Raw genomic sequence first — 12098 nt, forward strand, 5'->3', positions numbered from 1 at the left:
GTAACATAAGTAGTGCCATAGTATCATAAGTAGCGCTGTAGTACCCTAAATAGTGCCATAGTACCATAAGTAGTGCTGTAGTACCCTAAGTGGCGCTATAGTACCATAAGTAGTGCCATGGTACCATAAGTAGTGCTACAGTACCCTAAGTAGGGACATAGTACTGTAAGTAGTGCTGTAGTACCATAAGTAGTGATGTAGTACCCTAATAATTGCTGTAGTATCATAAGCAGCGCCGTAGTACCATAAGTAGCGCCGTAGTACCATAACTAGCGCCGTAGTACCATAAGTAGCGCCGTAGTACCATAACTAGTGCCGTAGTACCATAAGTAGTGTCAAAGTACAATGTGTAGTGCTGTAGTACCCTAACTGGTGCCATAGTAACGTAAGTAGTGCCATAGTATCATAAGTAGTGCTGTAATGCCCTAGTACCATAGGTAGTTCCATAGTATTGTAAGTAGTGCCATAGTACCATAAGTAGTGCTGCAGTGCCCCAAGTAGTGCCATAGTACCATAAGTAAGTAGTGAGTAGTGGTGTAATACCATATGTAGTGCTGTAGTACCCTAATTAGTGCCATAGTACCGTAAGTAGTGCCATGGGGTTGATTTACTAAAGACAAATCCACTTTGCACTGCAAGTGCACTGCAAGTTCACTTGGAAGTGCAGTCGCTTTAGATCTGAGGAGTGGATCTGAAATGAGGGGAAGCTCTGTTAATTTGATCATCCAATCATATACAAGCAAAAATGCTGTTTTTTATTTTCCTTGCATGTCCCCCTCAGATCTACAGCAACTGCACTTTCAAGTGCACTTGTAGTGCAAAGTGGATTTGCCTTTAGTAAATCAACCCCATAGCATCACAAGTAGTGCTTTAGTACCATAAGTAGTGCTGTAATGCCCTAGTACCATAGGTAGTTCCATAATATTGTAAGTAGTGCCATAGTACCATAAGTAGTGCTGCAGTACCCTAATTAGTGCTGCAGTACCGTAAGTAGTGCCATAGTATCACAAGTAGTGCTTTAGTACCATAGGTAGTGCTGTAATGCCGTACTACCATAGGTAGTTCCATAGTATCGTAAGTAGTGCCATAGTAATGTAAGTAGTACCAGAGTATCATGTGTATTGTGATAGTAACCTAAGTAGTGTCGTAGTACTGTAAATGACTTGGTTTAAAGATATAAATAAAAATTCTTTTTCTGTTCCAATAGAGATTTGAGAAAATAATGAGCTCCAGTTGACAGCGGAAAATCTCCCCCAGCCCCGCACACCCTTCAAACACTCAGAGTATGCTGCAATGTACACGATTGCAGTGCGCTGGTGTGGGTTCAAGGGGTTAAAGCAAGCAGTTAGGAGGCGATGTAACACCTCCTCACCACCTGTCAAATACTCTCTGAAGATCGATACAAACGCGGATCACTCTTCAGAGGGCACTGTTAGTGTGAACAAGCTGTATATCTGTAGAATTTTCTAGTGCTAAGCGTTCTCTGTTAGTTTCCAGCCTGGAGTTCCACTTTACAACCACCGGTATCTGTATCTGTGGAAAGCGACAATGCCGAGGATAATTACTGAAGAATAACGCAGATACTTAATTTTCTTTTGTTTTCACTGGTAGTAGAGGAAATAATGATTATTTACCATTTACTTAATGCCGGTACACTTGAGCTATGGCTGAGTCAATGGACGATGCCTGTGCCCCTAAATTATTTACAAACGCCGGATAATACAATGGGATTTCATGCCGTTGGGATATTTGCAAATTATTCATGAATGATTATGATATGCAAGCCTTTCCTGCCACCACCTCGTAATTGGAAGCGGCCGCCGTGAACTCTGTCACTCTTCAGTCATCCGCCGAGCGAGAATATTTTTGCTCGCAGTTCTTTGGCGCAACTTTATTCCATGCAAAATAAAGAGAAAAAAATAAATATGGACAGAAAGGTTAATTCCCAACAATCTGGAGCTGCAATTACTGAGCTTTTCATCAGTTTAAGTAGGGCGCCGGTCACAAAAAGGAAAAGAAAACTTTTTGGGAAGTTAGTTTGTCCAATGAACGGACAAACATGAGACTCCTTATTTCTGAGGCTCCAGTTATTTCTGGAGGAGGTCGCAGCTCTGCCTCTTGAAACCTTCCGACCTGAGCCTGATTTTAAGGTTCAAACCTAGCCCACATTTTGGACAGAGTTGGAAAAAGTAAAACAAGGCCCAGTCAAAAGTGGCAAGATAAAAATGAATAGCCCATTATCAGATAAAATAACAAAACCGCATAATGCCACATTCAGCTTCAGTTCACAGATTTTCTATGCAGTACCTATTTTCTGCCAGTAGATGTCCTTAGTCATTATTTAACCTACTTGGACCCACCCCAACCTGTGACTGAACAGTGAAAGGAGAAGCAGCACAGAAAAAGAGCTCCCTGCTCTCTCCTCCTATCAGCATGCTTCTTGCCAGCAAAGGAGCTGATTGGCTCCTTGTGCTGCACCTTCCTCTCACACTCCAGCCCTACTACACAGGCACTGCGAGAGGCTGATACCAGGTCAGATTAAAGTATTTACACTGCTAGCATTCATAGAATACATTTAATGAGATATTTATGATTACAGAGCTACATTAACCATTTGATAACCAGGCCAATTCTGATATTACTCTTGCTAGAAAATTAATTAGAACCCTCCAAACATTATATGTATTTTTTTAGCCGAGACCCTAGGGAATAAAATTGTGGTCGTTGCAATTTTTTATGTCACATCTTATTTGTGCAGCAATTTTTCAAACGCTTTTTTTTGGGGGGGGAAATAAAAATATTTTATAAATTAGAAAAAACAAAACACAATATTTACCAAATTTTTTTGTATAATGTGAAAGATGATTGCGCCTGGTAACTATATACTTAAAGTGATGTTCCACCCAAAAAAAAAAAAAAGCATGAATGTGCCCGAAAAAAAAACAAAAAAAAAACATTTGGAAATTTTTTTTTTAACTCACCTCTAAATGGCTGTTGCTAGGGGGTCCCTCGTAGTCTGCCTCCTTCAGTGCCTGGGCTGGTGACATCACTTCCCCCTCGGCACAGGAAGGGCTCAGCTCTGCTCCCTCCCTCTTGTCAATCATCTGGGACACATTACAGGTCCCAGATGACTGAGCGGCCAATCACGGCGCCGCTCACGCATGCACAGTGGGTGCCCGGCTACAGCCGGGCGCCCACAGTTGCAATGCCGGCACCGCCGAATGGAGGGGGAGATGAGTGGAGCTTCGATCCCCCGCATCGCTGGACCCAGGGACAGGTAAGTGTCCGATTATTAAAAGTCAGCAGCTGCAGTATTTGTAGCTGCTGACTTTTAATTTTTTTTTTTTAAATGGGAACTCCTCTTTAACATGTCACGCCTAAAAATTTTGCATGCTTGTGAAATAGCGACAAACTACAATACATAAAAATCTCCGTGACGCTTTACATTTATTTACAGGTTATCAGTTTAGAGTTCCAGAGGAGGTCTTGGGCTAGAATTATTGCTCTCACTCTAATGTTCGCAGCGATACCTCATATGTGTGCTTTGAAAAAAAAAAAACGGCAGTGTTTACATCTGCCGTCACCGGAAGTCTGACTCCGAGGGTCATAAAGATGGTCAGGGACCATCTGGTCCACAGCCAGCTCTATGGTAAACCACCAGTGGTTTCATTCTCTGGTTCTTTGATTGCATGGGAGAAACTGGAGAAGTACCGGAGGGTGGCGGGAGGGGGAGGGAGGGAGGAGCGTCCCTTCCCACCGCCTGTAAAAGCAATCAAGCGGCTAAACAGCCACTATGATGGCTTTTACATTGCAGGAAATTGACGTCTGAAAAAAAAGATATGCGGTTGCAGGCATCATTCAGATATCTCCACTTAAAGTCCAGGAGGCCATAAGACGGCTTACGGTCGCCAAGTGGTTAATGTGTGTTTTTTATATCTAGCTAGAGTAAAAGCGATCTTCACTGCATCTGAGCACCACAAACCAAAACACGATTTCATTCATTTTTTATATTTAAAGTAAACTCTCCCATCCATTCATGTCTCTATGCTTTATTTTGCTGAGAAATCATTTTGAAAAACACCCCCCCCCCAGCATTTTTGGCCGTGGCCATCTTGAGTAAAGGCAAATGTTACATGTAGCATTTACTTCCTTAAATCCATCTGCCCTTAGCTCAAACATGCATGCAGGAGAGTGTGCTTAGCTGAGAAAACCCATGCTCCCCTCCTGAAGATTCCTGGGATGTATTCAGTGTGCTGTTACTTCTTTAATGCCTAATCAGCGGACTTGGATTGCGTTCTTGTACACACCGTGCTGCTGATGCTGCAGATCCAGGGCCTGGTTATGCTATCTGGCAGATTGCTGCAACGAATAAAAGGCAGAGGAAAAAATAGAAGATAGGACAGTTATTTTATATACATTACCCATGTGTGTGTGTGTGTCTTTATGTGAAATATATTACTGTATATTGGTATATATTGGAATATACAGCACTGTGCAAAAGTTTTAGGCAGGTGTGAAAAAATGCTGTAAATGAGCAATGATTTCAGAAAAAGAAGTGTTAATAGTTTATTTTTACCAATTACCAAAATGGAAAGAAAATGAACAGAAGAGAAATCCAAATCAAATCAATTCTTCTAGGTACACTTGCACACAGTTTTTGAAGGAAGTGGACTGGTAGGTTGTTCCAAACATCTTTGGGAACTAACAGATCTTCTGTGGATGTAGACTGCCTCAAATCCTTCTGTCACATCATGTAATCCCAGACAGATTCAATGATGTTGAGATCAGGGCTCTGTGGGGGCCAAAAAAAACTCCAATTAGAATATTAAAAAACAATTAAAATATATATTTTTGAAAGCATTCTTACATTACAGCACCTGCCTAAAACTTTCGCACATACAGTATATCAATATATACTGTATAAATGTGTCTGTATTTACAAAAACTTGCATAGGAATTTATCCAGTGAAAGTGCATGTGTATTTGAATGGTTTTCATTGATACAAAATGAAAAAATACCACATGTGTCCTCTAGATGGCACTAAGTATCATAGGAAACTCCTATAATAATTAACGCAAAGAAAATAATTATTACAAAACAATTAATATATATATTTTTAAAAGCATTCTTACATTTCATCATATCTTCACACCTGCCTAAATCTTTCGCACATATACAGCATACATTTACAGAATATAAGGATATAGTATATATATATATATATATATATATATATATTTATAGATAGATAGATAGATAGATAGATAGATAGATAGATAGATAGATAGATAGATAGATAGATATAGATATATACTGTATAAATGTGTGTGAAAGTGCATGTGTATTTGAATGCTTTTCATTGATTCAAAAGGGAAAATACCACATTTGTCCATTAGATGGCACTAAGTATCATAGGAAATTCCTATAATCATTAGCGCAAAAAAGAAAATATTACAAACCAATTATTATATATACTGTACACTCGTCACATTTTTGTAAATATTTTATTCTATCTTTTCATGTGACAACACTGAAGAAATTACACTTTTCTACAATGTAAAGTAGTGAGTGTACAGCTTGTATAACAGTGTAAATTTGCTGTCCCCTCAAAATAACTCAACACACAGCCATTAATGTCTAAACCACTGGCAACAAAAATGAGTACACCCCTAAGTGAAAATGTCCAAATTGGGCCCAATTAGACATTTTCCCTCCCCGGTGTCATGTGACTCATTAGTTTTACAAGGTCTCAGGTGTGATTGGGGAGCAGTGTGTTAAATTTGGTGTTATCGCTCTCACTCTTTCATACTGGTCACTGAAAGTTCAACATGGCACCTCATGGCAACGATCTCTCTGAGGATCTGAAAAAAAGAATTGTTGCTCTACATAAAGATGGCCTAGGTTATAAGAAGATTGCCAAGACCCTTAAACTGAGCTGCAGCACGGTGGGCAAGACCATACAGCGGTTTAACAGGACAGGTTCCACTCAGAACAGGCCTCACCATGATCGACCAAAGAAGTTGAGTGCACGTGCTCAGCGTCATATCCAGAGGTTGTCTTTGGGAAATAGATGTATGAGTGCTACCAGCATTGCTGCAGAGGTTGAAGGGGTAGGGGGTCAGCTTGTCAGTGCTCAGACCATATGCAGCACACTGCATCAAATTGGTCTGTGTGGCTGTCATCCCAGAAGGAAGCCTCTTCTAAAGATGATGCACAAGAAAGCCTGCAAACAGTTTGCTGAAGACAAGCAGACTAAGGACATGGATTACTGGAACCATGTCCTGTGGTCTGATGAGACCAAGATAAACTTATTTGGTTCAGATGGTGTCAAGCGTGTGTGGCGGCAACCAAGTGAGGAGTACAAAGACAAGTGTGTCTTGTCTACAGTCAAGCATGGTGGTGGGAATGTCATGGTCTGGGGCTGCATGAGTGCTGCCGGTGTCTTGCCGAGAAAGTTCCCTCGGCGGATAAGTTCCCCCCCTGTACTGCGCAGGTGCAGCGCCTGCGCAGTACGAACTACTGCCAGCTGCCGGAAATAGCCGAAGCTCAAACTTTTCAATCAGCTGTACACGGCGCCTGCGCCCTAGGTCCAGGTTCCTTCCCCACCATCCAAGTGGACCTAGAGGGGGAATCAAAAAGAGCAGAGCGAAGCGAGGCCGTGCCCTAAGCGTGGCGAGCGAAGCAAGCCCGCGAGGGGCCCTCTTACAGGCGCCGTGTACAGCTGATTTTCAGCTATTCACCTTCGGCTATTTCCGCCGGATCCTACTGCGCAGGCGCAGTATTTTATATATATATATATATATACACACAGTAGGGCTCAAAATTTCCAGTCTTGAGCTACTAGCCAGGCCTAAAGTGTTACTTGCCACCAGTTGCCCCACCCAACCCCCACCATGCCCCGCCCCTAATTCCGCCCCTAAACACGCCCTCCTAAATAATCTCATGAAATGACACTTTTTATTTTATGCAGAATTAAATTAAAAAAATGATTTTGAATAACAACTTTATCAGTGCCTATCAGTGCAGCCTCCCCGTGCCTATCAATGCAGCATGGCCAGTGCCCATTATTGCAGCCTCACCTGTGCCCATCAATGCAGCCTTACATGTGGCCATCAATGCAGCCTCATCTGTGTCCATCAATGCAGACTGACCAGTGCCCATCAATTCAGCCTCACCTGTGCCCATCAATTCAGCCTTACCTGTGCCCATCAATGCAGCCTCACCTGTGCCTATCTATGCAGTGTGACCAGTGCCCATCAATGCAGCATGACCAGTGCCCACTAATGCAACCTCACTTGTGCCCATCAATGCAGCCTCACATGTGTCTATCTACGTAGCCTCACCTGTGCCCATCCATGCAGTGTGACCAGTGCCCACTAATGCAGCGTGACCTGTGCCCATCATTGCAGCGTGACCAGTGCCCACCAATGCAGCGTGACCTGTGCTCATCATTGCAGTGTGACCAGTGCCCACCAATGCAGCCTCACCTGTGCCCATCATTGCAGCGTGACCCGTGCACATTATTTCAGCCTCGCCTGTGCCCATCATTGCAGCGTGACCTGTGCCCATCATTGCAGCCTCCCCTGTGCCCATCATTGCAGCGTGACCAGTGCCCACCAATGCAGCATGACCTGTGCTCATCATTGCAGTGTGACCTGTGCCCACCAATGCAGCCTCACCTGTGCCCATCATTGCAGCGTGACCTGTGCCCGTCATTGCAGCCTCGCCTGTGCCCATCATTGCAGCGTGACCTGTGCAGAGAAAGAGAGAGGGCGGCCGGGTCATCACAGAGTGGGGATTGCTCGCCGTAACAGCTTACATTTGAATTGCCGTCCGCTTGCGGTCACACACAGTCCCCCCTCCTGACCCGGCGTCTGTGACAGACAGAACACAGGTCCAATGCTGGGATGTGATCTCTCTGTCACAGCCGCTGGGTCAGGAGGCGGGGTTGTGCGTGAACGCGAGCGGACGGCAATTCAAATGTAAGCTGTTACAGTGGCCAATCCCCGCTCTGTGATCCGGCCAGCTCGCCTCTTCCTCCACTCTCTCTTCCCCCGGGGGGCGATCGCTGGGAGAACAGCTCCCATTCAACCCTGCCTGCTCACCCCCCGCTCTCAGGCAGCCCACGCTCGCCAGAAACCATTTTCCACTTGCAAGGTAGGCGAGTGGAAAATTTGAGGGCTGCATACAGGATAGATAGATAGATAGATAGATAGATAGATAGATAGATAGATAGATAGATAGATAGATAGATAGATAGATAGATAGATAGATAGATAGATAGATAGATAGATAGATAGATAGATAGAAAGTCCATGCATACCTGAATAATTTTCATTGATTCAAAAGGGAAAATACCACATTTGACCACTAGATGGCACTAGGTATCATACAAAAATTCCTATGATATTTAGCGTCATCTACTGACCAAAGGTAGTATTTTTTCCATTTCAAATTGATGAAAAACATTTGACTAGCACAGGGAATAGCCTAATAACATTTGTTTTTGTTTCTTTTTTTTTCCATTTGCACATAATGTACATGCACTTTCACTAAATGAATGGCTATTCATTTTTTTTTAATAAATATTCTCCATAGTATTGACAGGCGCCACTGTGTACACTCCCAGGCCCGGAGGGGGGTGATTCTCTGAAGTGAACCTCACTTTAAAATAATCCCTCTGAAAAGCATGGGATTTTTTTACTGGTTACAGCAGTATACAAAGGAATTCTGGAACAGAGGGAAAAACTCTTGAAAGCATCTATGTAAATGTTCAAATATACCGTAGTTTTAAAGAGTTTTTTTTTTCCTCTCGTAATTGTTATTCTTTACCGGTGTTAATATTTCATCCGTAGTACCGTAAATGACTAGGTTTAAAGATACCATAAATAAAATTTCTCTTTTTGTCCCACCAGAGATTTGAGAAATTAATGAGCTCCAATTGAAAGCGGAAAATCCCACCCAGCCCCGGCTCATCCGCACACCCTTCAAACGCTCCTCTCCGGAGTAAAACACAGCAATTTCTACTGACAAGCTACAAAGTACTTTCAGATGGCCTAAGGGGTAAAAATTTGCTTTTCACTCCGGGCCCCAAGAGGAAGGTAAGTAATAACCAATGCTAAAATTCTCTCTCTGAACAATAGCAAAACCTGTACAACATCTGCAGGCAGACTATGATTAAAAGACTGCATAGCAATGAATTTACCGCCATGTTACAAAATGTGTTTACAAAGTAAACTTTTCCTGTAAGAGCGCGCACTTTGGATAGCGTCCTCGACACCCTGAGATATGCTACATATGGATCAGGAGCTGGTACTCACATTAGGGCACATTAGTACTCACATTAGGGCTACAGCTACACAGAATTAAAATGCATGTAAACCCTGACATAAACTTTTGATCTTTTAAAGCAGTATTAAACCCAAACGTAAACATTTATTATGTTACAGCTTACCAATTCTTAGTTGTGGTGGCTGCATTTGTTTCTTTTTTAAGGCTTTCTTTCTTCTATTTTCAACTAGTGATCCAGTCAGTAAGTCTGTTGTTTTTCACAAGCTCAAGCTCTCCAGCAGAATGTATTTGTTCACATGGATGAGACAAACCACTTAACCACTGATAGGGGTGATTAAAATGACCAGCTTTTATTTATTCATGCAAAACCTCTATCCAAAAGTAAAAACTGCTGTAACTAATTATAGTGTGAGCTGGAGTTTAGCTTCAATTTGTTAGTGTATCTAAATCTGCTATACATTTAACACTACTCTCCCCTCCCAGACCGACAATGCTGTGCTCATTCCTCAGTTTCAAACTGACCATGCTAGGCATAGAAGCTCATCCATCCAAGAGTGGTATGTTTTCTGGCTGTGCTGGGAGCTCAGCCTACCTGTCTTCACCGAGGTCTTCAAATGCGGTGAGACGCCTGGTAAAACGTGCAGGGTCCGGGGGGAACATAGAAAACAAGACAACTGTAATACCCTGTACACACGGTCAGATTTTCCGATGGAAGAAGTGCAACTGGATTGTGCTGTCGGAGATTCCGATTGTGTGTGGGCTCCATCGGAATTTCCGACACACAAAGTTTGAGAGCAGGATATAAAATTTTCTGACAACAAAATACGATTGTTTAAATTCCGATCGTGTGTAGACAAATCCGACGCACAAAGTGCCACGCATGCTCAGAATAAATTAAGAGACGAAAGCTATTGGCCACTGCCCCGTTTATAGTCCCGACGTACGTGTTTTACGTCACCGCGTTCAAAACGATCGGATTTTACGACAACTTTGTGCGACCGTGTGTATGCAAGACAAGTTTGGCCCAAAATCCGTTGGAAAAGATTCGATGGATTTTGTTGTCGGAATGTCCGATCAATGTCCGACCGTGTGTACAGGGCATAATAGTTTCTATCTACCCAATGCTGAGCTGGAGAAGGATCCATAAAGACCTGAAAGTTGAGCCCAGCCCGAGGGGCGTAATAACGTAGATGCCTGGACGATATTCGAATCTGTTCGGATTCCAAAGTCCTTGTCTGTGTAGCCTGGGGAGAAATCTGGGTGGCCTATAATGGGCGAAATTGGTGAGGGAAAACTGGTTATGTTTGCTAAACTAAAATACCTTTTAAGCTCTAATAACATTGGTTCTATTAAGGGATGGGATTGATGAAGAAAAGGGAGGTGGATACCTGCCCAGGGGATGCCAACTAAAGGAAACGGTATTGAGTCCTATTACAGAGAGACCCAAAGCTTATGGGAGGAGTGCCTGCATGAAGGGACCTCTTAAAGTGGTTGTAAACCCTTTTTCAACTACTTTTTACTACAGGTAAGCCTATAATTAGGCTTACCTGTAGCTACACTGGATATCTCCTAAACCTGCACGGTTTAGGAGATATCCCCTGTATTTGCATGTGCCAAAGTCATCGGCACATGCGTGCTTAAGCAAACTGAAGAAATGGCACGTACATGCCGTTGCTTCCATTAGTGTGCGATTACTGGCACATGCACAGGAGTGACATCATCACGGCTCCGGCCTATCACAGCGTCGGAGCCACGATACCCGGAAGTAACCCCCCGGGAGAGATGTCGGCCGCCTGGGCGATGAACGAGAATCGAGAATCGATCTCAGGTAAGTAATTCATAATGAGCTAGTATGCATACCATACTAGCTCATTATGCCTTTGTCTTGCAGGTTTTTTTGGAATTTTTTTTTTAGGGTTTACAACCACTTTAAGGCGTCAGCATACCAAGACATTCTGGACAATTTCATGCTCCCAACTTTGTGGGAACAGTTTGAGGATGGCCCCTTCCTGTTCCAACATGACTGCGCACCAGTGCACAAAGCAAGGTCCATAAAGACATGGATGAGCAAGTTTGAGGTGGAAAAACTTGACTGGCCTGCACAGAGTCCTGACCTCAACCCGACAGAACACCTTTGGGATGAATTAGAGCGGAGACTGTGAGCCAGGCCTTCTCATCCAACATCAGTTCTTTACCTCACAAATGCTCTTCTGGAAGAATGGTCAAACATTCCCATAGACACACTCCTAAACCTTGTGGACAGCCTTCCCAGAAGAGTTGAAGCTGTTATAGCTACAAAGGGTGGGCCAACTCAATATTGAACCCAACGGACTAAGACTGGGGTTCCATTAAAGGTCAATGTGTTTATAAAGGCAGGTGTCCCAATACTTTTCGTAATATAGTGTATATATAAAAAAAATATTTATAGTGGTTTTTCTATATATTTATTTATACACAGATGTTTTGCCTTTCATTTCTATTTTAAACTGAATGTTTTGGTGAGGGTTCGCATATACCTTAAGAACCTCAACACAATATGATAGCTGTGAGTCCAACCTTTTAACCACTTGCCTACCAGGCACTGTAAACCTCCCTAAAAAGTATATATTTTTTGAAAACAGAGACTCTAGAGAATAAAATGGTGGTAGTTGCATTTTTTTTATGTTGTATAATATTTGCGTGGATATTTATTAACCACATATTTTCAGAATAAAATACTCTAAAATAAATTATAGTGCAAACAAACATAATATTATACCCACATTTTTTTGGGTAAAATATAAATAGTTGGGTAACATCGAGTAAA

General features: G+C 42.6%; 1 protein-coding gene across 1 annotated transcript in view; it reads left to right on the forward strand.

The window, feature by feature from the left end:
* The first annotated feature begins 11074 nt into the window (after positions 1 to 11074).
* USH2A (usherin) overlaps positions 11075 to 12098 on the forward strand; it is a 1400924-nt gene continuing 1399900 nt past the window's right edge. The window contains exon 1 of the mRNA XM_073628975.1: positions 11075 to 11120. Within this exon, the coding sequence (XP_073485076.1) occupies positions 11075 to 11120 (46 nt within the window). The remainder of the gene's footprint in view (positions 11121 to 12098) is intronic.

This window comes from Aquarana catesbeiana, linkage group LG04, assembly GCF_042186555.1.
Source record: "Aquarana catesbeiana isolate 2022-GZ linkage group LG04, ASM4218655v1, whole genome shotgun sequence".
Lineage (NCBI taxonomy): Eukaryota > Metazoa > Chordata > Amphibia > Anura > Ranidae > Aquarana > Aquarana catesbeiana.